General features: G+C 42.1%; 1 protein-coding gene across 3 annotated transcripts; it reads right to left on the bottom strand.

The window, feature by feature from the left end:
- Positions 1 to 1,860: 1,860 nt before the first annotated feature.
- POPDC3 (popeye domain containing 3) lies at positions 1,861 to 23,152 on the bottom strand. 3 transcript variants are annotated; one of them, XM_036318079.1, is made up of 4 exons: positions 22,929 to 23,152; positions 6,919 to 7,655; positions 3,539 to 3,647; positions 1,861 to 2,329 (listed from the first exon to the last, which is right to left on the bottom strand). In XM_036318079.1, the coding sequence occupies exons 2-4, from the start codon at positions 7,401 to 7,403 to the stop codon at positions 2,048 to 2,050; spliced, it is 876 nt and encodes a 291-aa protein (XP_036173972.1). In that variant the 5' UTR covers positions 7,404 to 7,655; positions 22,929 to 23,152; the 3' UTR covers positions 1,861 to 2,047. The 3 variants fall into 3 exon arrangements, with proteins under 3 accessions (XP_036173972.1, XP_036173973.1, XP_036173974.1); XM_036318080.1 differs by lacking the exon at positions 22,929 to 23,152 and adding an exon at positions 22,265 to 22,543; XM_036318081.1 differs by lacking the exon at positions 22,929 to 23,152 and adding an exon at positions 21,248 to 21,341.
- Between the last annotated feature and the right edge of the window lie 4,200 nt (positions 23,153 to 27,352).

Here is a 27,352-nt window from a genome sequence, read left to right as displayed (position 1 = left end):
GGTCCCATCATCTCTCAACAATTCACCCCTTTCTTCTGAATCATTCCCATCAGCATACCTATATGCCATTGTTTCTCTTACCTTCAAAACAACAACAAAAACATTCTCTCTCTTGACCGTATTTCCTGTGCAGGCTGCTGTCCATTTCTATTTCTTTTCACATCAAAACTCCTTGAAAAACTTACTTATACTTGCTCTTCCAAACTCTTTCCTTTCATTTCCCCTAAACCTACTTCAGTCAAGTTTTTGTCCCCAATGATTCCACTAAAACTGCTCCCACAAATTCACCAAAGACCTCCCTGCTGCTCCACCCAATGGTTTATCCCCAGACCTCATATCACTTGTCAGCCACACTTCAGATAGTCCATCACTCCCTTCTCCTTGAAACACTTCCTTCACTTGGCTTCCAGGACTCCACACTTCTGATTTTCTTCCTGCCTCACTGGCCTTCTCATGTTTTGCTGGCTTTCCCCATCTTAATAGCAGGGAACCCCAAGGAAAGGTCCTTGGACCATTTTTCTTCTGAATCTACACTGACTCCCTTGACTATCTCATGGCTTCAAATATCATCTCTCTCTGAAATACTCCCAAACTTTTCTCTCTTGAATTGTAGACACATCTATTTACTTCAGGGTCTAGTTGGCATATCACACCATGACTTATTAGACCCCACCCAGTCACTCTTTGCCTTCTCTCCCTAGCACTGGTTCTGCTCTAGCCATGTTGGCCTTCCAGCTGCTCCTGCTCAGACCTGAAGGCCTTCTCAGGTGCTCCCCTCTCTGCCCAGATTGCTCTTTCCCCAGATATCTGCAGGGATTGTTCCTTTGCCTCTTCCAGGTTTTGTTCGAACATTACCTTCTCACTCAGGGCTTCCTTGACCACCCTATTAAATTGCACTGTACTTTCCTATCCACCTTCCCCAATTTACCTTTCTCCATGGCATTCTCTTTCTAACTCCAGTTTTTTGTTTATTTTATTAATTTTATTTTCTGTCTTCCAGAAAATAAAATTACCCAGAATGTAAGCTCTGTGAGGAATGGGACCTTTGTCAGTTACCTGATGTATTCCCACTGCCCAGGTCAGCACCTGGAGCCATGGTAGGTGCTCAATACACGTTTATTAAATTTATGATGATATATCTTTCCCCCAAAGGGCATGGTTTGCATGTGATGTTAAAAAACAACAACAACTGTTTTCTAAAAATAGGGATTGGATTTGTGACTGAGGACCTGTCCTTTCTTAAGCTCTTCTTTATCAAGCCGACTCCCTTATTTGTTTGGTCGGTGGAGCATTCACTATGAGTCCCTCAGGGTCCCATCAAACCACTCACACTTGCCCTTTCAGCTGAACGTATGAAATAAAAGTGCTGTGCAACATTTTTACTATTTGTTCATGGGTATTCTTTTTACTCAGTAATTATTATGCATTTTTGTTTTCCATGAAATGCCTCGTTTAAAATGTTATTGTAAAGATTAAGCTGATGAATGATGTGTATCAACAGAATAGCCTTCAAGACTGGGAATATTATCATCTGTCACATTTGTTCTATTTTCTAGGCATATTAAATAATTTCCCATTTAAAATAAATAATTGCTGCCTACCACAATAATGCATCTTGCTTTCATCAGAGGTTGTAGCAAACAGTGAATTGTGGGAACACTCATATGTTTCCTGCTGAGAGTACTTACCGCCTGCTCCTAGAGAAGCAACGCTGAACTCCGTAGGGCAAGACCACAGATTTGAATCAATCGGAGGAAATATTGGAGAAAGCAGAATTTCATTCTCCCAGTTCTGATGCAGGAAAGGACAAACTGCCCATATTCATACCTCCCCCCCATTTGTTCAAATAAGAAATACAGAAAAATGGGTAAAATTTATTCACAATGCAGAAGTTGAGATGAATAAAGCAGCTGGCAATGGCATCTTGCCTCTGAGTTTGATTTATAAAAAATATTAATGATCTCAATTTTCTGTATTTTGCTATTTCATTTGGGGAATGATGAAGAGGGTCTTTTTTTTTATAATTATAAAACTTCAGACTTCAATGTCATTTATCACAGTGTTGTCTGGAATTTCGAAAATGTCCTATCAGGGGTGATCTGGGCTTTCCAGGACCTGCAAGTTGATAGAAGTTGGGTAACCGTATATCGTAGTGGTATCTTCTTCCGATATATACCCTGTCATTCAAGGCATAGAGTTTATCTGCAATGTCACTGCCAATTAAAACTGAGAACAGGCGGGAGATGTAACGATACTGAGCGAAGAGCAAATATAATTTCTTTCTCCTCCATGACACATACCGACAATCAGTTTCTGCTGTGAGGGTTACCTAAAAACAATAAAACCATGTATAAACAAAGATTAGGGAGCAAGAAAAGTTCTGTCAGTCACATTTTTTGTGCCCCACATTTTAAATGAATGTCCATTCTTTTTTTTTTTTTAGGTTAAAAAAGCCCACTGACCCAAAACATACTGTAAAAATAGAAAAAGAGATCAGAAAATGTATTACTATACATAATTTATAACATGAATAGTCACAATATTGTGCCCATCTCCAATCTATCTGTTTTCTAAGTTCAGATATCTGTGTTTTGCTTTTTTTAAAAAAAATATATTTTATTGATTTTTCACAGAGAGGAAGGGAGAGAGATAGAGAGCTAGAAACATTGATGAGAGAGAAACATCGATTAGCTGCCTCTTGCACATCTCCCACCGGGGATGTGCCCGCAACCCAGGTACATGCCCTTGACCGGAATCGAACCTGGGACCTTTCAGTCCGCAGGCCGATGCTCTATCCACTGAGCCAAACTGGTTTCAGTTGTGTTTTGCTTTTTATTGAAGCAAGAGTTAATTGTACTAAAAATTAATAAAGTCGGCTAATGTTAGAGAAGTATCTCCAGTCAGACCTGAAGACTGTGGACATTTAACCCTAATCCAGTTTCGATAGTACAAAATAGAATTTATTTACCTATCCTGCATATGTATATGAATTTGTATGTGTAGACACACATGTATGTTACATGTATTAATCACAGGAAAACAGTATATACCATAATAGATAGAACCTCCTGAACTGATTATCTTTCAAAACTCCCAGACATGGCAGCAGAGCAGGGACAGGAAATTTAGCATTTTGTTGGTAGAAAACAACTGCAACCCATCAGCATCTTAAATTTCAAAAATAACTTATTTTGTAATAAGGGCAGACTTTTTGTTCTTGGTGTTTTTCTCAACGGTCACAGTGGCAGTGTGTAGTGTACTGTCAAATCTCAAATGATTTTCATTCCCATATATGCAATTGAGCCAAGAAAAATGTAAGACTATTTTTCACAGACTCCTTTCTGTCATATGAAATACTTGTTACTGGACTCCTATAAACTGCCATTAATCGTCAAGAGTCAAACAGCTTTAGAAAGTCATGCATGCTGCATAGTACGTTCCAAAGTGACATATAAATTACTCCTCTGTCACCTGCTGTTGTGTCTGTTTATCTGTGTGGAAGAGGCCGTGTTCACTGCGTGCGCTCGTTATCCCTTACCTGAAAAGTGCCTTCCTCGGTGGGTCTCAGTGAGTCCCATTCAGGAGAATCCAGGAACTGGAAGGGGAAAATGTAATGCAGAAATTCGCCATCAACTGTCACTCTGATCCTACCCAGACACAAAGAACAGCATTTATGAGGAAGGAGAAAGCCAGCACATAACTGGGGTGAGGGGAGGGTTCAGGCCTCTGAGGACCTTTTTGGCTGTTAAAATTTTGAAGGGCAAAGATTAAATGCCTGCATTACAGTAAGTGGCAAGTCTCCTGTAAGATTCATGTACTGATGTTCCTCACACAGTTAGGATTCTGGAATATTGAGCAAAATTCATCAAAAAACTCATCAAGCTGTACATTTATGATATGTGCCCATCTCTGCATGTATATTACACTCTGATAAAAAGTTTCAGTGCACTCAGTCAGATTTTAAATTAAATAGAACACTGAAGAACATAAAGGGGTACCACTGTAAATAGCTCTGAAAATTAAATACATACTTAACTTTTAAAGAAAATAATCATATTGTTTCCTCCCCCAAACTTCTGTGTATGTGTATATATATATATATATATATATATATATATATCCTTGAACAATATGAGTTTGAACTGTGCAGATCTACTTATATGTGATTTTTTTCAATAAATACTGTTAAATGTATTTTTTCATTCTTATAGTTTTCTTAATAGCATTTTCTTTTCTCTAGCTTACTTTATGGTAAGAATACAACCAGAGGACTTGTATGCATGCATATAAGCCTAACCAATGGACACAGACACCAGGGGGGTGAGGGCATGAGTGGGGAGGCGGGGGGCAATGGGGGGATAAGGACACATATGTAATACCTTAATCAATAAAGAAAAAAAAATTTAAAAAGATTTAAAAAATAGAATACGCTCTAAAATTTTAAAAAAGAATACAGTATATAATACATATAATATGCAAAATATATGTTAACCGACTGTTTATGACTCAAGGGTGGGGAACCTTTTTTCTGCCATGGACCATTTGGATATTTATATTATCATTCATGGGCCATGCAAAATTATCAACTTAAAAATTAGCCTTGTATTTGGTCAAACATTTAATTAACTCACCCCTAATGCTTTGGCAGAGCCAGACCAAATGATTTGAACAGCCTTATATGGCCTGGGGGCCAGATGTTCCCCACTCCTGGTTTAAGAGATGGGTAAGGCTTCTGGTCCAACAGTAGGCTATTAATAAAGCTTCGTGGGAGTCAAAAGTTATATGTGGATTTTGACTCTGTTGGGGTCAGCATCCCTACTCCTGTGTTGTTCAAAGGTCAACAGTGTGTGTGTGTGTGTGTGTGTGTGTGTGTGTGTGTATGTATATGTATATGTATGTGTGTATGTATGTATGTGTGTGTGTGTGTGTGTGTGTATACACACACACACTAGAGGCCCAGTGCATGAAATTTGTGCATGGGTAGGGTCCCTAGGGCTGGCCAGTGATCAGAGCTGATCAGGGCCTTCCTCCCCCTGGCTGCTGGCTGCTGGGCAGGGCCTTCCTTTGTTCTGTGCCACCCCTGGTGGTCAGCACACGTCATAGCGAGCAGTTGAACTCCTGGTCGGTCGAACTCCCAAGGGGACAATTTGCATAGTAGCCTTTTATTATATAGGATATGTGTATATATACATATATCCTATCTAATAATAGAGAAACATGGTAATTAACCATAACTTCGCTACCCTTCCTATTGGCTAATCAGCAAGATATGCAAATTAACTGCCAACCAAGATGGCGGCCGGCAGCCAGGCAGCTGAAGCGAACAGGAGGCTTGCTTGTTCCAGTGATGGAGGAAGCCAAGGTTCCCTGCCTACCACTGCCAGCCTCTGAGCTTGCACTCTAAGAAACAATGTTGCAATTATAGAACCTAAACAAACCCCAGAAACCTGCTTTCAGCCATCAGAGCTGGAGCGAGCAGGACTGCAACAGTGTTACAATTATAGAACCCAAACAAACGCAGATACCTGCTTTCAGCAGCCGAGGTCTCAGAGCTGGAGCTGAGCCTCAGAGCTAAAGCTGGCTCTCAGTTCCAGTGACAGCCATAGAAGGTAAACAAATCCCAGAATAAAAGAAAAAGAAAAAAAGGAGAGTTTGGGAGCTTCAGTCACCTGCCAGCCTGAAAACGGCCCTCAGCCCCTCACCCAGACTGGCCAGGCACCCCAGTGGGGACCCCCACCCTGAAGGGGGTGTGACCAGCTGAAAACAGCCATCAACCCCTCATCCATGCTGGCCAGGCACCCAAGCGGGACCCCCACCCTGAAGGGGGTGTGACCAGCTGAAAACAGCCATCATCCCCTCATCCAGGCTGGCCAGGCATCCAAGCAGGACCCCTACCCTGGTCCAGGACACCCTTCAGGGCAAACCAGCCGGCCCCCACCCATGCACCAGGCCTCTATCCTATATAGTAAAAGGGAAATATGCAAACTGACCCTAACAGCAGAAAGACTGGGAATGACTGGTCACTATGACACACACTGACCACCAGGGGGCAGACTCTCAATGCAGGAGTTGTCCTCTGGTGGTCAGGGTGCTCTCACATGGGAGGAGCTCTGCTCAGCCACAAGCCAGGCTGATGGCTGCCAGTACAGCGGTGGTGATAGGAGCCTCTCCTGCCTCCTCAGCAGCACTAAGGATGTCTGACTGCATCTTAGGTCTGCTCCCTGCTGGCAAGTGGGCATCCCCCGAGGGCTGCCGGGCTGCCAGAGGGATGTCTGATTGCCATCTTAGGCCCAATCCCCTGGGGAGCGGGCCTAAGCCAGCAGGTGGTCATCCCCTGAGGGGTCCCAGACTGTGAGAGGGCACAGGCCAGGCTGAGGGACCCCCCCCCCCCAAGTGCACAAATTTTTGTGCACCGGGCCTCTAGTAGTGTATATATAATGAGTTATGCCCACCTCACTTTTAGCAAATGGTCAATTGCTAGAAATTACTGAAAGAGTTGATCATTATAAAACTGATTATAAAATTTAATGATCTCTATTACTTAAAAGACTGCCCTATGAGAGTCTATTTAAAATACTTTGCATGACAACAAAAGTATTGTATTAATTCCATACTCGTCTTGACTTTCAGTAACTATCTTGGAAATACATAGCATATCCAAATAACTCAATTCATACATTTGATTTATAAGAAGAATGATTAAGGCTTTAGATTATTTCTTGCTTTGGGTAAATAATACCATGCACTCTAAATGCCTATGGCCGATGGCCATGACGCATGTGTCAGGGGCTTTCTCATGCCTCAGGGTGTGAAATGCCACCCAGGACTATGCTATGCTGAGATAGAAAACGTAGCAGAAAGGAAGACAAGCTAGAAACTATTGTAGAAGAAAGACATTCAAGCACCAACAGTACAAACCTTCCTGAAACAAGCAGAGAGAGCTTGTCAATGGAGGTTTTTCCCTGCATGGCATAGCAGTGCTCCTTTTCCAAAGTAACCACTTCAGAGCTCAGAGCAATCAGTCTGAAGACGGGCATAGGGGTCCCCAGAGGCTGGAAAATGGAGCTGTACATCAGCTGGAATTCTCGGGCAAAGGTTATGCTGCGCACTTGATATGCAACGTGAACAAACTGCATGAAGCAGATGATAAAGAGCACAAAATGCCAGGAGAAGATGTCGGCTGCACAGACATCTATCCAAGCCCAGATAGCAGTGCAGAGAAAACCCAACCCCAGCAAACTGAAGACATAAAGGAGTCCGAAGAACCCGCTGCCACCCATAAAACCTACTACAAAAAAAATACTGGCAAGATGATAAATGGCTCCCTCGGCCTCTTGCTTCCAGTTTGTGCAGACTGGGTGTTCATCTATTAGGTTCTTCCATACAGTTGAATTTCTTTCCATGGCTGTACCACCATCTGGTTCACTTTCCCATTGATGTTAGATGATATCCAGATGAGTAATTAAGTCCTTTGCTTTTCCATCATCTGAGTTTTGCTAAATCTTCACAAAACCGGAGAAAGCCTGGTCACTGGAGTTATGGTGATTAAGGGTTTGGTGTGTATGGATCTTGAAAAACTCAGAATCCCATGCTAGCTTCGGTAAGTTCATCTGGGCTCCTGATTTAGATCTAGTCCACGAATATTTTGTGGTTTCCTATGTAAGAAGAAGAAAAAAAGGATCTAGTTAAACAAGGAAAACTGAGACATGTATTTAAATGAATCACCAACATTACTTATTCAAGATGAGCTCCTATTTTCCATAAAGTTGGAATATTTTAGGCACCAATGCTGTCAAGTGTTAAATTTCTAGGAGATGCAAATTAATTTTTAGAGTTATGCTTATTAATAATAAAAAAATTATTAACAGACACTTTGGTATTTGTTAGGACTAGCTAACTACATATTTTTCAAGGGAGCTAAGTGCTATAGTCAGCCAGTTTCCATAACAGTAGTTCCGTGTACCTCAGAACCACTTGGGAAAGTAACTAAAAGTGCAGAGTCATAGACTGTTTCCAAGACATGCTGACTCAGAATCTTCTCTGGAGGGAGGGCTACAATGTTGGCATTTAGAACAAGCTTCCTACATGATTCTGATGCATCAGTGCCCGGCCCTCAGTGGCCCACCCTCTGAGAGACGCTGTTTGACAATGTTATTTACGCCTTACAGATGAAGAATTTGAGGCTCAGAGAGGCCAAGCAATTTATCCCAGACCACACGGTGGTCGGTGGCAGAGCAGAACATCAGCACTCGAGCCTGTATGCTGGATCCCATCCTGTGGCCTCCTCCGAAAGATGTTTTAAATTAGGCACTTTAAGGAGCCCTAATAAATAAATAAACCACCATCTGGTAATTGAAGTCAGATACTTAGAGCATATAATAGGCTGTAAAATGTGCAGTGACTTAGATCAAAATTATTTGAGAAATATAAATTCAGTTCTACTTTACTGTATTAGAGGTTATTTCAGAATAAAGGTTGCCTCCATATAACTAAATAAATATGAAAGTTCCTGCTACTGGCATATTTATTTACCAGATGGTCAAAATGTTACCGACTTGTTCCCCTACACATATATTCTCTACCCTTTCAGCCATATGGTAAAAATGCTAATATGTGATCTGAGTCACATATTAAACTATGATATTTATGGTTTAAAAAATAGAATACTCCCTAAAATTTTAAAAAGGAATACAGTATATAATACATATAATATGCAAAATATATGTTAACCAACTATTTAGGACTCAGTTGTAGGATGACAGAGCTGTAGGATACGTATCCTTTATCACCAGGTTTCTTAACAATAAATGGCTTCGATGTGAAGCATTCATTAGATTGATGCTTTAAAGTCATAATTAACATTCAAAACCCTTGAACTTGTGTGCTATATTTAGGGTTATTTTTGAGACAGATTACTTCCAGAACACCTGTTAATAAAATATCAGGTATCACAGATTCTGTTTCATAGAAAAAAATATGTACACGAGGTGAAAATGACTTGGCTGAAGTTTAAAAAAAGGAATAGAACTAGATATGGAAAGAAAGATGGTGCTTTGTTGAAGTTCCTGATTTTCCATCTTGGATAGGGATTCTTTGTCAGCAAGTAATGACTTTAAGGATGCTTACCAGGTGAATCATTACAATAAGCATACCAATAATAATAATAACAATAACTAGACCTATAACTTACAGTGATATTTTTGTTTTGACTCAACTTGCTTTCAAATACATTTCGAACATTCTGCATCCCCCTAATTATCACCTCCCCGCCCCCAACACTCTGAGATTCAAGGGAGACCAGCACCCTGAACATGTTTAATTTCTCCTCTTTTAAGTAAAACACAAAAACTATATACTACTGGATATTCAAAGAAAAATGTTAAAAATACGGGGAGGAGTGAGAACTGTGAAATACCAAACTGCAAATGTCAATCTCCCTGCTGTTTTACTTTTAAAACCAGGGCATTTTCACGTAATCACTTCCTCAGGATACCCAGTAACCACCGCAGCCAATATTGAAGAGCACTGCTCGTGGAGCTCTGAGCTTTGGTTTGAGCTTCCTTAAAAATTTATAATCCTGGACAAAACGTTAAAATGATTCTAGTGGGGGAAAGGCCAGGTAAACCATTTGTGGCAGTTCAGAAGGCAGCTTATGGATATCTTGTCCCCTTACAATGTTGACTTCGGGGATATATGGGGCCACATATATCCCAGGAGTGTGACCCTCTATGATTGTAAGAGGAACTGTGCTTCGGGTCCTTTCCACTTGGCTTCGGTTCCAATAAGCTGCTACCAAGCCATTTTCTATCCCTGATACTGTATCACTGCCCTGATTGCATTACTCCACACCCTGCCTTTCTCCACTTGCTGTGTTTTTATTCAGTCACCAAAACAGATGCACTTTATTAGAAGAGGAAGGACTGACAGGGGCAGGTGCTGAGCATGAGTGTTCCTTTGCTATGTGCCAGCAGTGCTGCATGAACGCTGAACATGATTCATCAGCCAGCTGCTAAAGGCTTGCAGGCCTTAAGTCATGTTTTTGGGTAAATAAACGCTGGAACGCTAAAGTGGCACAATGGATACATGAGGCAACAAAATCTATCTTCCCTACCAAAGCAGTTAGCACATGGAGATGCAAATGATGGAGACAAACTTGAATGCAAACGAACACAGTAATTCCAAGCGCACGCCCCCCACCCCTCCACTTTTCTTTTTAAAATCTGAGACCCTGAGTAGTTATATAAAGGAAGGTTTGAAATGTGATATAAACTTGGTGGCAAACTAATGAAGATTAGCTCGGAAATTACACTGATCTGTTCAGAACTTGTACATTTATCATCTCATTGCATCACGCTGGCTGTCACGAGGGAGGCAGGATCTAAATCATCATGCCAGCTTACAAATGAGAAAAGCAGGGCACAAGATTGGTAAAGTCGCTGGCTTCAGGTGAAAGGGGCAGTAAGTCACCACAGCGGGTGGAAGCGCAAGTCCCCCTCCGCTCAGCTTCATGCCTCTCCAGCAGCCACTGCCACCTTTCAAGGACATCGACCTGATATATTAATGTGTTGGGAGACCTAAGTGGGATATTCTGCCAGTACTGTTTTGCCAGGAAAATAATAATCCCAGCAGTGCATATTTAAGACCTGCTATATCCGCTTGTACTGCTCAATCCATAATGCTTAGACTACTACAAGGGACAAAGGCATAGAAAGCCACTCATGGAACGATTTGCTTTGTTACTATTCAACATCGACTAATTTGCTCTCCCAGATTCTGAAATCCTTAAGGGACAAAGAGAAATATTTCCGTAGCTCTAACCCCTGGCACTCAGTGACTGTTAATTGAATGCATCGGTGTAGAGCAGTGATTTTTTAACCTTTCTCATCTCATGGCATACATAAAGTAATTGCTAAAATTCTGCAGCACACCAAAAAATATATATTTTGCCAGTATGACAAAAAAATAGGTATAGTTTTAATTCATTCACACCGGATGGCTATTGTTGTGTTGGGCATTGTCATTTCTTAATTTGACAATCTAAGGGAAAAGAGGTCAGTACTAAATCGTCAAGTACTGCATGTTTTAAAAATTCCTGGGCCCACACTTGATTGAAAATCATTGGTGAAGAGATGCAAACACTCTGCCTTCTAGATTCCAAGTCTCCATCCAATTTAATGGATGGTCTAGCTTCTGTCACCCAGGGGAACAGACGTGGGGAAGATCCCAACATCCAAGATAGTTCAGTACAGAGACATTATGGAATTGGGACATCACTTATGTAAAATGTCTGGCACAACTCCAAATTCACAGGGGGAATCCTTTTGTCTTCTTACAACCTTGAGCTCCTTAAACAAAGCAATTGAATGACTGATTTGATTAAAAACAACTTTGGCCCTGGCTGGTGTGGCTCAGTTGTTTGGGCATTGTCCCCTGCACCGAAAGGTTGCGGTTCGATTTCCAGTCAGGGCACATAGATCTTTCTTTTTCTCTCTCTCCTTTCCTGTCTCTCTCAACTCTGTATATATATTTGAAGATTTTTTAAAAAATGACCCTTCCCTGACTCCACCCCAGAACTACTGAGCCAGGAAGATGAATCCCTAAGAAGCTCCCAGTTTATCCCTCCGCACACTCATGTTTGAGAGGCATTGTTTTATGTTGTTCTTGAATGGCCTCTGAATTATCGCTGCTCGTCTGCAGGGCCTCAGCTTCGCCTGTTCCTGGTTGACCACTGGGCTGTCTTTCTCGGCTGATCACTCGGTGCATTGCTCTTGGATCCCTACTTGTCCTTCTGTGGCTGTAGTACTGGTGTTAGCATACCATTCTGTTATGTAGTGGGTCCATTTCGCATTACTACTTAACAGAATGGATCTAGTCTTGGCTGTATCCCTAAATGACTATGTGATTTTTTTTACTATTTCTAGACGTGTTTCCTCAGTGGTAAGATGAAAAAGCTGGACAGAATAATAAGAGGTCCTTTTAGTTCTAAAATAACACGACTCTACGTGGAATATAAGATCGATTACTCCAAATGTGGGTCAAAATATAGAGTGGAGGGGCAAAACGGAATTAAGGCTGCAGGTCTTAACAGCAGGTTTATGTTTGGGGCCCAAATCTAGAGGTGTTTTAATGAATTACTTAAGGCCTGTGTTGGGGGCACAGACACTGGCATTTCCCCTCATAAATTTATCAGGGATTTTGATGTGCAACCAAAAGAACTACTGAACTAAAGACAGAAAAGGGGGTCAGGGTCAAGAGACATCAGAACATTCTGTAGGCTCTGAGTTTTGTTTGTTTATTTTTAGAGAGAGAGGAAGGGAGAGAAAGGGGGAGAGAGAAACATCAATGTGAGAGAAACACTTGGTTGCCTATTATATGCACCTCCACTACTAGGGAAGGAGCCTGCAACCTAGGTATGTGTCCTGATGGGGAATCGAACCCACAGCCTTTTGGTGTATAGGATGATGCTTCAACCAACTGAGCCATCCAGCCAGAGAGAAACCCTGAGTTTTTATGGCCTTTATTACCTGTTTATAGGCTTCCACCATATATTATATTACATTATATTGATGGATATAATATACTACTATAATGTACTAGGGGCCCAGTGCACGAATTTGTGCACCTTGAAAGGAACTGTGGGCCACAAGGCTATGGTGGGCACAGGGGCAGGTCTTGGCCCATCCTCCATGCCCCTGCCCAGCCCTTCCTACTGTGGTCCCCCCAGTCTCCTGCCAGCAGCCCCACTCCCGCCGCTGTGGCTCCCCCGCGCTGATGGCACCGGCCCTGCTCGCACCCGCTGACAGCGTGGAGCGATTGGGGCTGGCGCCAGCAGCGGGTGCAAGCAGTGGCTCTAGTGCCAGCTGCGGGTGCAAGCGGAGCTGTTGCCTACAGTGGGTGGGAGCAGCTGCTGGCCCCGATCTCCCCTTAGGAGCAGGGGGAGGTGGAGAAGCCCTGAGGGGCAGTCGGGGCTGGCAGCCACTGCTCGCACCCGCTGACAGCTCTGAGTGATTGGGGCCGGCACTGGGAGCTGGCAGTGAATGGGAGCGGCTGCTCTGGCGCTGGCAGTGGGTGTGAGCACTTGGTGAGACCGTGGCATGTGGGAGCAAAGAATTTTCAGTAACCACCAGAGTTGCCCCGATGACAGCCTTAGTCTGGTGCCCCTGCTCACTTGTTCCACCATCCTGCCGCGGCTTATGCCTACCATGTTCTGCACTCTGCCACCTGCTGCCGATGTCTGCCATGTTCTGTGTGCACCCCTTGGTGGTCAGCGCATGTCATAGCGACCGGTTGTTCTGCCGTTCAGTCTATTTGCATATTAGGGTTTTATATATATACTAGAGGCCCAATGCACGAAATTCATGCAAGGGGCTCAACCCTTGCAGCCTCAGCCCTCACAGCCCCAGCTTCATCTGGAAGGTCAACTGGAAGGATCTCCAGAAGGTCGTTCCGCTGTCTGGTCTAACTAGCCTATTATGCTTTTATAGAATATATATATATATATATATATATATATATATATATATATATATACACACACACACACACACGTATATATATGTATATATATACACACACATATGTTATATTTACATTATATATATTTAAATAATATATATCATGTTTATGCTCTCATATTTAAATTTAAAATTACCATAGTAGTTGTATTTTTAAGACATAAGCTTTATCAATTGGCATGTGTGCAGATAAGTAGGTTTACAGTTGTGAGTACGTGAAACACAGAGTTTATTCTTGTATTATTATTTATTAGTTATTGTATTATATTCCATATGACCAACTTAAATCTACCCTCCCCCCCATTCCCCCTGTAAATACTTGGAAATTCCCTCGTCTAAAACAGAGTGAATCTTCAATAAATGTTCACTGACTGATAAAGCTAACATTGCTCGGGTAGAAAAGTAGTGTTTGGGATAGTTTTGAAACAAGCAGGTTAATAATAAGTCAGGAAGCCCAAATGAGAGATGCCCAATACCTGAATCAATGGATCAGGTGTTGGACTAAAAATAAATAAAAGTATTTATTAGACTATGAGGAGGAAGTCAAAAGAAGAAGTGTCTCTACTGACACAGAGGAACAGAGAAGGGTTGGAGAGTTTTGGGAATGGTAGGAGATCCCAAAGTTCAGGAAGAAATCAGAAGAAAGGGGGACTCAGCTTTAGCTACGTTTAATCTGATGCTCTTGGTCTTGAATTCACAACAAAAAATAATAAGCTGGAAAGACACATATCTAATAGTTACCATTACACAGGACAACAATGACTAAAGACTGGAGTTGGCAAGATTATATAGAAAGTGTGTACAGAGAAAATGGAGAGTCAAAGTTAAATGCCCATGATCATGGCCTTTGATAAAACTCTAGAGTTGTGCTGTTCAACATGGTAGCCATTAGCCACATGTGGCTGTTAAGAACCTGAAATGTGGCTGGTCTGAACTGAGATGTGTTGTACACAATGACTTTTGAAGACTTAATACAAAGATAAAGAATATGTCATTAATAATTTTTATATTGATTACATGTTGAAATGATAATGTTTTGGGAAATATTGGGTTAAAGAAAATATTAACGTTAATTTTCCCCATTACTACTTATTATTAATGTTCCTCCTAGAAAATATAAAATTGTATATATGGCTCGCATTATATTTCTCTTGGACAGTGCTGGTCTAGAATCTTTCAAGTAACAGAGAGAGGAAATGAAGACTTGGCATGATGCTGTGCAGACAGTGCATATGCATAATGTATAAGTGTATAAATATGGAAGAATTATCTAAGATTAAGAACAGAGTTGATACGAATGTAAATGATATTGGCTATAATATTCGTTACAGTCAGTAGATGTTATCCAAGTCATAGATGTCACCATCTGTGTCTGCCTACATAGATGGCCAACCCTACTATAGCTCTTGGCCTTTATCCTACTTTATTTATTTATTTTTTTAATCCTCACCCGAGGATATTTTTCCATTGATTTTTAGATAAAGTGGAAGAGAGAGGGAAAGACAGAGAGAAACATCAATGAGAGCGAAACACATCCATTGACTGCCTTCTGCACATGCCCTGACTAGGGACCAGGCCGGGGAGGTATGTGCCTTTGACTAGAATTGAACCCAAGACCCTTTGGTCCGCTGGCCGACACTCTATCCACTGACCGACATTCTATCCACTGAGTCAAACCAGCTAGGGTGCTTTATATTACTTTATCTTTTTGCCTTAGAATTCCATTTTCCCAAGCAATTATATGACATGGTTTCACTTCCTCATTTCACTTTTTGATGATACCTTTTGGAAATCCTAGACAGACCATCTCCTAAATTTTGTACTGGAGGTTGGATTGTGGCCTTCTGGGTTCCATAGGGTCCACACCAGCCTTTGTTTTCATATAATGCAGGACTCTCTTCATGCACAGTAGGCTCCTAGGTGGCTGTGCCTTTGACCTTCATAGAGAGCTTGGCTTCTCTTGAGACTTGAGGACGTTAGAGAGCTTGCCTACAGGCTATGCTGGACTTCTCTTATTCTCACATCTCAATCAGTCACATTTGATTATCTCCAGCCAGGTTCAATTTTTCACTTTACCACATACTGTGGTAAGCAGAATTCTAAGGTGGTCCACAAGATTCCTGCCCCACTGGTGCCCAAGCCCTGTAATCCCCTCCCCCTGAGTGTGGGCTGAACCTATGAGTGGGATGGGACAGATGCTCCCTTGATTAGGTGACATTATATGGCAAATGGTGCTGGAATAGTTACTCTGGTGATTATGTTAAATTACATAAGACTCCACTGTAGGACTGGAGAGGAACTGGAAATTAGAGAGACATATTCCTATTCACCTGGAAGAAAGCAAACACCATGTTGTGAACTGCCTACAGGGGACACAAGGCAAAGAATTGCAATGGTCTCTGTGAGCTCAAAGAAGTCCTCAAACCAACACTTACCAAGATATTGGGGACCCTCAGTCCTACAACCACAGGAACTGAATTCTGCCAACCACCTCAAAGCTTGGAAGAAGTCCCTGAACTGCAAATGAGGAGTGTAGCAGTGTGGCTGACACCTGGATTGACACGCTTGTGAGGCCCTGAGCAGAGGATCCACTTCAGCCGTGCCTGGACTCCTGACCCACAAAAACAATGAGATAATAAATTTGTGGGTTTTTTTCATGAGCAGAATTTTTTTATTAAGAAGAAGATGCTCAGGTCAGAATGCAAACATGCTTCAGACATCAATTCTCACAGTTGAGAGTGCACGTCACCTACTGCCCTTTAAAAGAGAGGGTTTATTGGCTTCTAAAACTGTGTTTTTCCTTTTTCAATGGAGGTTTTAAGGCCAAGGAAATTTGTGTTTTAATTGACTAAGTTTGTGTCAATTTGTTTACAAAGCAATGGAAAATGAATACACACATAATGATGAGTACTCACTATACATGATGCTTATTTATCTAAAAATCTACATTGTATGATGGACGTGGGATACAGATCTATGAAACAAAAGACACTCAATGCTTGCTAGATTTATGTCAGGAAAATTAGGTGCAAATTGTTCTTCACTGGTATCTGGAAAACAAGACCGATGAGAGGCCCTGAGAATTACAATTAAATTCACTGTAGTTCCCAGCACCACTTTTTAGGTTTTCCTTTCATGGAGTCAGGTGGCCCCAACACTGCTAAGCATTTATACACATAGGCAACTTCCAGAATAGTTATGTCATTCATAACTAAGTTTGCAGTGATTTGTTACAAAGTTTGTTTGTTTGTTTTTACCACAAACTTAGTGACGTAAAACAACACAAATTTATTATCTCCAAAATTCCTGGAATACCATATTTCCTTGGTGGACGTTCAGCTTAGTCAGCTGTTTGTAAAACTGAACCATTCATTATGTATTGGGCAAATACTTGACATTCATTATGTATTGGGCAAATACTTGACATTTCAGACACACCCAGAGACTCACCAAAAGACAGTCCACAGAAACTCAAAACAAATTGCTCTATAATTGTTGAATTGTGTGACTCCACCAAATTCAGTTGAGTTGAGCAAAGGGAAATGCCATGTTTTTAATCCTCATATACCACTATTACTACAACTACAACCATGGCTACTACTACCAGCATCTAACATTTAGTAAGCGCTTACTTACTATGTGCTAGACATGTTTCTATGTGCCAGACATGTTTCTAAGAACCTTAAAATAAGTTTTTGAACTAGGTAGTTTCATTGCGCCAATTTTACAGATGAGAAAAACTGAGATATAGGGATGTTAGTAGGTTGTCTAAGGACACACAAATGGCAGAGCCCAGATGCACTGCCAGGCAGACAGATGCAAGCACCTATTCTCTTAACCACCACAACGTACTGCTTCATGTACAGTTTGAATCTAAATATGGATGTACTAGGTAGGACACGTCAAAAGCATTCTTGTTTTCTCTCCCTTCAGTTCTAGATTCAATGAATTTAAATGTCCTCTTACAAAAATCACAATTTTTCGAGCAACACAGGGATGAAAGGGTGGATCCTATGTTGAATCACGAATGCTCTGTAATTCTTGATTTGAAGAAACAGCAAGAAACCTCTCCTTGTCAAGCTTGTCATTTGATTGCTGAAGGTAAACGATCCACATGCTCCACCTCAAGCTCTCCTGACTTCCCCATATCCTGGAAATGGCTACAGGGACAAGCAGGAAGGGACTTACTTTGGATAAGCTGCTGTTATGTCATGCAGTAAGTGCACCAGAAGTTCCGGATGGAAGATACCAAGAGAAGTGGATTCATGTACACATTAAACAGTTTTTTTGTTTTTTAATTCTCACCCAAAGATATGTGTGTGGGGGTTTTAAAAATTGATTTTAAAGAGTAGAAGGGGGAGAGGGAAACATTTGCCACCCGTATGTGACCCGGCAGGGGATCGAATATGAAACCTAGGTATGTGCCCTGACTGGGAATCGAACCCACAACCTGTATGGGTCAACACTCCAACCAACTGAGCCACCGGGCCAGGGCTAAACAGTCTTTTCTTGATATGAGTCAAAGGGAGACCCCTTCATTTCCTTCTCAAGTGACCTATATTCAGCAAATGAACTCACGTTTTCTGTGTTCATTATAGTTAAGGTTCTCATGTGCTTTCCTGGCAAACACACCTGGAAAGTTTGTGTGCTACTTGTGTATAATCTCTTCTAGTTTTTTTCTGGCTAAATAACTGGGTGGTCCACACACCAGGGTCAGCGATGTTGGAAACCACCAAACCAGCCACTACTAATGCCAAAAAGAGCACTTCTGCAAGGTGTGGCGATTTCTCTCCAGGAAATCATATCGAGAAACGTTCTTCTGGGAGAAAGGTTGCTCACTGTTTGGTGCTCAATCCACATGCTCCTCAATCTTTTCATTTCTTCTATTTCTTTCAGCCTTGTTTTTATTGACTTCACAGAACCTAAAGTTATTCCAGCTACAGCTATTTCTTATATTTTTTGCGGCGTTGCCTGTCATGACCCACAATGTGGATTATTCCCTTATGTCTGCTGTTCAGAAAATAATGCCACATATTCTCATGAGTCTTTTAAAATGTTTGATTATCTCAAGCTTCTCTTCAGTATTGAAGCTTTCCTTTGGCAGGCACTATTTGGCATTTTTTTAATCAAAATGCTGAATGGCTGTGTGTGTGTGTGTGTGTGTGTGTGTATGTGTTTTAATTGATTTTAGAGAGGAATAAGGAGGGAGAGAAGAGAAACGTCTATGTGAGAGAGATACATGGATCGGTTGCCTCTCTCGACCTTCCAGTGCACCAGCGGACACTCCAAGCAGCTGAGCCACACCGGCTGGGCAATGACTGTGTTTTTATATAGGAAAGTTCACAAGTGCAAAAGAACAGCAAAACACCATCTTTCAGGATAACACAGGACGAACCAAGGTAGCTGCTAGACATTTCAAGTGTGTGCATGTTTGCTTATTGTGTATTCCTACATGGTTCAAGTCAGCTGGTTGCAGTTTAATGTGTGTACCTGGTGTTTCTGCTGAGTAAATCATGCATAATCAAGTGCAAAATTTACGTTATGCTCAAATTGCTCTAGAACATTTTTATTGCATTAGAATGATAAGTGACTATATCATTAACTTCCAAATGTCTAGGAAAATGTTATTACTATATGTAATAATTCAATAATAAATCCCTGCCCTCATCGAGCTTGCATTTTAGTGAAATTCAAATGGTTACACTAAGCCCCGTTTCAAATTATGAGGTCTGTTTTAAATAGCTAAAAATACTTCTTAGGTACAAATAAACATCAGCTACTTAAAACTCATTTAAAGTCAGCTGTTGCATAGTAAGTTTTAAAATAAATGCTATATATTTTTTTAAAATATATTTTTGTTGATTTCAGAGAGAGGAAGGAGAGGGAGAGAGATATAGAAACATCAATGATGAGAGAGAATCATTGATCAGCTGTCTCCTGCATGCCCCACAATAGAAATTGAGCCCGTAACCTGGGCATGTGCCCTGACAGGGAATTGAACCGTGACCTCCTGGTTCATAGGTTGGCACTCAACCACTGAGCACACTGGCCGGGCTAAATGCTATATTTTTAAATACAGGTTAAAGTCTTAAAAATCAAAATACAAATAAGCTTGTTATTTAGAACTTCTATCAAAGAACAAAAACAAAGAAACCAAAAACATCTTATGAGTCTCTGGGGTAGTACATTACATATTAATGTGTCTGTATCCTTCTATTTGTATAAGTGCAAAGAAAGACAAACAGAACCATCTTCACTTAATGTTAAGGATGGCTACTTTTGGATGCTGGGATACTATTACTTTGAGTACATATCTATATTATTTGCATTCTTTATAATTTTACAAAACAATAAAATGATTTTATATTAACTTGAAAAATTTAAAATACAAGAATTTCAAAGAATATAATAAAAATTCATGAGCCCAACAACCAGAATTCACAACACATCAATGTTGTCATGTTTTGGGGTCTTTTTTATAATAAAAAAATTCCTGCCCAACTGGTGTGGCTCAGTGGATTGAGCATTGTCCCATGCATCAAAAGGTTACCGGTTCGATTCCTGTCAAGGCACATGCCCGGGTTTCAGTCTCAATCCCTACTCGGGAGAGTTCAGGAGACAACCAATCGATGTTTCTCTCTCATCAGTGTTTCTGTCACTCCCCTCCTCTCTAAAAAATCAATAAAAACATATACATATATATAAATATATATACATATATATAATTATATATATATTTAAAATTCCACACAAAAAATTGAAGATCACCATGGATTGTTCTGTAGTTCCATTCCCCACCCAAAGCTTCCTCTATATAATTGTGTTTATCCTTCCAGCCTACATAGAATAATTTTAAAAATTGCAATTTAAAATGAAATGCAATATTAGAAATGTATCTTATAATGTGAGTGTTTTTTTTCAGATTCACCCAAATTAATCTGAAATTAATTTTTTTCAGATTAATTTTTTTTTTCTGATGAAAGATTTTAAACATATACAAAAACAGAAAGTACTATATAGTAAACCCCCACATACCCATTACCCAGATTCAATTATCAAGACTTTGCCACACAGAGTTTTTTGAAATTAAAAGTAAACTCTGTAACCTGTTCATCCTGCAGTCTGTTCAGTCAATAAACAAATGCCTACTAAGGAAGACAGGGTCAACTAAGATTAGCCTGTGCTCTTCCCACGTGCCAGGCACTAGCCTTCCACACACTGACCTCTTTAGGAGTCACAACAACGCTGCAGCCTAATTAGTATTTCCATTGTTCAGAGTGCAAAATGAGGCTCCGAGAGATGAAGATTTTTCCATGGGTTCAGCCAGTTGCTTGTCTTTCTAGAGCTTAAATCTGCCCCCTCACCTTCAGTTCCAGAGTGTGTGAGAGCCACTAGGGGCTATTACTCTGAGGCCTCACTCTGGGTCTCTGAGAATTACTTCATGAATTCTCTGGGTTTGAGGAGGATCCAACATTACTACAGGGACTTTAAGTCAGCAACTTTTGGTTATTTACTTAATTTGGAAAATACTTGTAACTTGCACTTTAAAACATTTTCTTTAGATAAAAGAAACATTTCTCCTGTTCCTTTAAAATATCTATTTAATGATTCAATATACTTTTGTAAATTCTTATTTACTCTCTATAAATCATAATCGCAGCTGACCAACAACCATATTTACCCCCCCCCCCAAAAAAAAATACACAAAAAAACACAAAAAATGATTTAGTTACAATTTTCAGGCTTGAAAATCTATCTTGGATATTTTCCAAAGCAGTTTAGAAACTTCTTGACGGCTGTGCTGCTTACGTGTTATGCTCATGTACTGTTATGCTTATATGCTCACAGCAAATGCTTCATAACCATCCTTGATCTTTCCTGCTGGCTATTACAAAATAGGCAGACAGGAATGCTTCAGTGTGTCAACCCTGTGAGTCAGTCTTGTGGTAAAAGCATGGGATTTTGGTTTCCCATGACACATTTTTATTTAATAGCACATAATGTCGCCATTTAGAAGCATAGGATGCACAATGATTCAGCTTTTGAGAGACTGATTAGATGAAAGAAACTCAACTATGTCTCCTAGCATAAAATTTTAGGATGGATAATGTCTCACTCGAGATTTCAGTTAATATTAGTATCCCAAATTCTTCAAAAGACAAACACAGTCTCTCAGGGAAGAAAAGAGACTTGAAGTTCATCTGAGATCAGCCAGATCTCATTTTGCAAATGTGGAAAGAGGTCCAACTTTTGTTTATATTTTGTTTTGACATAGTCCTTGTTTGGTTTTCTGTTGCCACAAAGAACAAGGCCAAGTAACTTTACTGTCACACCAGGGATATGAACATGCAACAGTTTCTGATATTAAAAATAACAGAAAAGAAAATAGCCACTGAACCTTAGTATGAACAGAGAGCAATAATTTTTAAGGGTGCCATAAAACTCTGCAGTGTGCAAGTTTGCAAATTCAAAGTACCTAACTACAAGAGTTACAGTAAAAAGTAAGGAAGGAAGCTCGTCACGTTCTAAAAGTTCAGTACATCAAATTAAATTATGTTCAAAAGCAGGCTTCTAATTCTACTTTTCCATGTATTAATTACATATGGAAATTTTTCAATTTTTGCAAATGTTTTCTGGCTAAAACTTTTTTTGTGTGTGTGCCATAGCCCAATTACTGCATTTTGATTCTGTGCCTTTAATCTTTTTCTAAAATACAAACTCTCATTATGTATTATACCTCTGTAACTGACCTTGGTATGAGGTAATTTAGTGGTTTTCAGATTTCTTTTCTCTTTCCTTCCTTCGCTTATTTATTTTGGCAGGGCGATCCCCAAACAGGGAAAACAGGTGAGGGTGACCTTTGATGAGGCAGCCTTTTCTTAACCCAAACCAGTGTCCCCAACCCTAGACAAACCCCTTACAGACAAGGGACAGGCAACTCCCAGTCACACGGCACGACTTCCCCAAGGTGAAGTTTAAGACTGCCCGGTCCTCTTGGACTGGCTTTTCTCCCTTGAAAAGCCGGTCTTTTTCTCTGCTCCCCATAGGTGCCTGGGGGGAGAGTCAAACCAGCAGATCTGAGGGGACGATTGGCCTCGAAGGACGGCTCCCCGGGGGCCGGCGCGCGAGGAGCCCGCGGCAGCGGACCCTCAGCGGCGAGGGGCGCCGCCCGCACCCCGGCTCGCAGTTGGCCTGAGCGGGGCCGGGCGCCCAGCGCCTCGCGAGCAGCGCGGAACAGTGGGCAGCGGAGCACGGGCGCTCCGGGTGGTCGGTGGCCTCGCAGCCCCCCTCCCGGGGCGGGGCCGGGGCCGGGGCAGAAGCCGCGCGGGCAAAGTTGCCCCGAGCACCAGGAGGTGCCAGGGTGCGGGCAGCTCCGGGAAAACTGCGGCCACTGCGGCCCCGGTCCCTGCTTACCTCTCCTTCCCGGTCCTGCGCAGAGCTCCTGCCGCGAGCCCGCAGGAGTTTGCCCCCAGCCTAGCGCGCTGGCCCGCGCGGGAGCCCCTCGCGCCCGGCTCCCGCGCTCCTCGCCGGCCACCCCGCTGGCGCCCGCCCCGCGCGTGGGCGCCGGGTGACAGGAGGCAGCTCCGGAGCGGCGCAGCGGCGCGGACGGGCGCCGGGGACGGACGCGCGCCCCAGTGCGCTTCGGGGAGGGCGGGGGGAGCGGCGGCCGGGCGGCCGGGCGGCCCGGGCCTCCAGGGAGCAGGCACTGTGGCCCACACCTTACAGGACTCCTCTAAGCCTAGAGGCCGCTGCGGACAAAGTTTGCAAAGACCGGGTTTCGGAAGTGAACACTGGTCACGGTTATAACATAAACCTGATATTTGCTATTATAACAGGCAGAGAGAGCTGGAGATGACTACTGGAATGAAAAGCTACTGTGAATCCGCCCTCTCACTCCCCACTCTTACCCTCACCCCCGCACACACACCCCATACACTAAATGAGATATATGGCTAGAAGCGAAGGGAATATTGGATGTATATGACAGAGAAAGGTTGATATCTTGATTCAAATAAATAAGCATCTCAAGCAATGGGGTAAAGATCATAGACAATCATAGAAAAACAATATTAAAGTGCAAATGATCAAAACAAAGTTCAAATCAGGAATAAGTCAAATGCATGCAATTTAAGGCAAACATCAAATGCATTTTTTCATCCTATGAACTTAGTGAACTTTTGTTTTGTTTTGGGGATGAAACCATGTCATGGTTGATGAGGGATCAGTGAAACACAACTTCCTCAAGAATTTCCATCTCCTCCCTTCTCTCAATATCCTTGCTTTCACTTTATATAAACACTATAGGCCCAATGCATGAAGATTCGTGCAAGAATGGGCCTTCCTTCCCCTGACTGCCAGCACCGCCACACTGCCTTCGCTCCAACTGGAGCCACCTTTCTGCCTTCCCACACTGCCCAGAGGTCCCAGAGTGGCTGGGGCTGTGCAGAAGCCTGCGGTTGTCCTGTCCTGCCCCCAGCCACTGAGTGCCTGAGTATGCAAATTAATTCGCCATCTTTGTTGGGTTAATTTGCATACTCACTCCTGATTGGCTGGTGGGTGTTGTGAAGGTACAGTCAATTTGCATATTTCTCTTTATTAATGTAGATTGGTGACAGTGATGCTGGGAACAAACATTTATTGAATATTCAATGTCTCTTTTGGTTCCCAGAATAACTGCAAAAGTAATGAATACAAATGATGAAATTAACCCCCCTTTAAATGATGCTGGGACTGAGAACAAAAAACCATATTCCTACATTCCATATGTGGCAAGAAACCACTTGACTCCCAGGCCTTTGCGCTTACTCTTCATTCCAGGGATTTACTCAGAAATGTTGAAAATACAGTTTAAAGTGGATCTAATACATGGTGTGTGTGTGTGTGTGTATTTAAAACTTTGAAGTGAGAAGGCACAAGCATTGACATTAGGTATATTCTGAGTTTAAATTTTACTTATTTAGTGTTTCACATTACAATTTTAAAGAATAATATTCATTGTTATTTTTAATTTAAAAATTCAGAAGCAACAAAGATAGGCTTGTGTGACAGACAGACTCTAAGGTGACCCATGATTCCTACTGCTTCCTGGTGTTCACACCTTTGTAGGATCCCCTCCCTTGAGTGCAGTCGGTACCTGTGACTTGCTTGTAAACAATAAATATAGCACAGGTGATGGATGGCAATTCTGTGACAGTAATACATTGCAAAAGACTCTGTCTTGCTAGCAGACTCTAGAGATATCCTTTCTGGCCTGATGAAGTAGGTGGCCATGTTGGGGAAGTCCACCTGGCAAGGAACTGTAGGTGGCCTCTAGGAGCGGAAAGCAGCCTCTGTCCAACAGCCAGCAAGAAGCCAAGGTCCTCTGCCCTGCAAACACAAGGAGATGAATTCTGTCAACCATCTAAGTGAACTTGGGAATGGATTCTTCCCCAGTTAAGCCTCCAGATGAGAATGCAGACCAGAGGACGCCTTATTTGGTTTGTGAAATGCTAAGCAGAGGAACCAGTTAAGCTGTGCCTGGACTCCTGACTGACTAAAATTGTGAGCTAATAAGTGTGTGTTATTTTAAGCCATTAAGTTGGTGGTAACTAATACAGCGTGTATGTGCTGTTTAGATAGTCAACATATTAGTGCACACAGTGCAGTTCCTTCTTTGGTAAATTTTGTGTTAAATGTGACTGACCTGTTGCATTCTGATTTTTTCTTCCTTATTTCCTCACATACATGTCCCTGCCTTGATCTTCCTTGCAGAGTCTCCATGAGACAGAAACCTAATGAAATAGTGCCCCACAGAGCAGCCACAGTCTAGGGCTTCCTGGGACTTCCAGCTGCATTTCTGCTCCAAAGATTATGAGTCTGAGATCATCGACTTCATCCCTTCAGGTCTTTTGGGATACTCTCTTAACTAACTCTGGAAAACACAGTCAACTCAGCTTGCACAATTCAAGTTGCAACTGCAATGTGAGAAACACTTATGGTGAAAACTAGGAGCAGGTTAAGTACTAAACAACCCACTTATCTTGGGGAAGCTTTCATGTGAGGCTTCTAGAGTCTTCCTTTCTCTTTCCCCGTGACATAAACTTGCTCCTCTAGCCTCAACCTTTGAGGTTTAGGTCCTTGCTTGCTAATTGCTCCTACTTGCAGATAGGAATACAGCTTGGATTGCTCATCAGCCCGCCCTCTTCCTTCCTCTTTTCTTCCCTCCTTTCTCCCAACTTCCTTTTCCTTTCCTTCCTTCTGTCCTTTCATTTTTTAGTTCCTGTGTAATCTCCAAAATTCTCTTTCTCTATATCCCTTTTTTATTTTTATTATAATAATTTTTTACCTTTTTGACTTTGAATGATTTTTAAATTTTTCAATTATAATTGACATACAATATTATATTAGTTTCAGGTGTACAATCCGGTGATTAGGCATTATATAACTTACTAAGTGATCACCCTGATAAATCCAGTACCCATCAGACATCATGCATAATTATTACAACATTGTTGACTATATTCCCTATGCTGTATTTTATACCCTCATGACTATTTTGTAACTACCAATTTGTACTTCTTAATCCCTTCGCCTTTTTCACCCATTCTCCAGCCCCTCCCTATTTGGCACCCATCAAATATTCTCTGTATCTGTGAGTCTTTTTCTGTTCTGCTTGTTCATTTATTTTGTTTTTTAGATTCCACAAATAAATGAAATCATATGGCATTTGTCTTCCTCTGTTTGAACTATTTCATTCAGCATAATATTCTCTAGGTCCATCCATATTATTGTAGACTAGAGGCCCGGTGCACAAAAATTTGTGCACTGGGGGGGGGGGAACGGGGGTAGGGGGGGAAGGTCCCTCAGCCCGGCCTGTGCTCTCTCGCAGTCTGGGACCCCTCAGGGGATGACCACCTGCTGGCTTAGGCCCGCTCCCCAGGGGATTGGGCCTAAGCTGGCAATCAGACAGCCCTCTGGCAGCCTGACAGCCCTTCGGGGATGTCCACTTCCCGGCAGGGAGCAGACCTAAGCTGCAGTCGGACATCCTTAGCGCTGCTGAGGAGGCAGAAGAGGCTCCCACCACCACCGCTATACTGGAAGCCATCAGCCTGGCTTGTGGCTGAGCAGAGCTCCTCCATGTGGGAGCTCACTAACCACCAGAGGGCAGCTCCTGCATTTAGGGTCTGCCCCCTGGTGGTCAGTGTGTGTCATTCCCAGTCTTTCTGCTGTTAGGGTCAGTTTGCATATTACCCTTTTACTATATAGGATAGAGGCCTGGTGGGGGCTGGCTGGTTTGCCCTGAGGGTGTCCTGGATCAGGGTGGGGGTCCCGCTTGGGTTCCTGGCCATCCTAGGTGAGGGGCTGATGGCTGTTTTCAGGCTGCCCGCACCCCCTTCAGGGTGGGGGTCCCCACTGGGGTGCCTGGCCAGCCTGGATGAGGGGCTGATGGCTGTTTGCAGCTGGTCACACACCCTTCAGGGTGGGGGTCCCCACTGGGGTGCCTGTCTTTCTCTGACTTACTTATTTCATTTAGCATAATACCCTCTAGGTCAGCAGTTCTCAACCTGTGGGTCGCAACCCCTTTGGCGGTTGAACGACCCTTTCACAGGGGTCGCCTAAGACCATCCTGCATATCAGATATTTACATTACGATTCATAACAGTAGCAACATTACAGTTATGCAGTAGCAACGAAAATAATTTTATGGTTGGGTCACAACATGAGGAACTGTATTTAAAGGGCCAGAAGGTTGAGACCACTGCTCTAGGTCCATCCATGCTGTTGTAAATGGTAAGATTTTGTTCATTTTCATGAAATAATAATATTCCATTGCATATATGTGCCACAACATTTTTTAT

This window comes from Myotis myotis, unplaced genomic scaffold (assembly GCF_014108235.1).
Source record: "Myotis myotis isolate mMyoMyo1 unplaced genomic scaffold, mMyoMyo1.p scaffold_m19_p_7, whole genome shotgun sequence".
NCBI classification, from domain to species: Eukaryota; Metazoa; Chordata; class Mammalia; order Chiroptera; family Vespertilionidae; genus Myotis; species Myotis myotis.
Note: the sequence above shows the minus strand (reverse complement) of the source record. Positions and strands in the feature narration are given on the sequence as shown.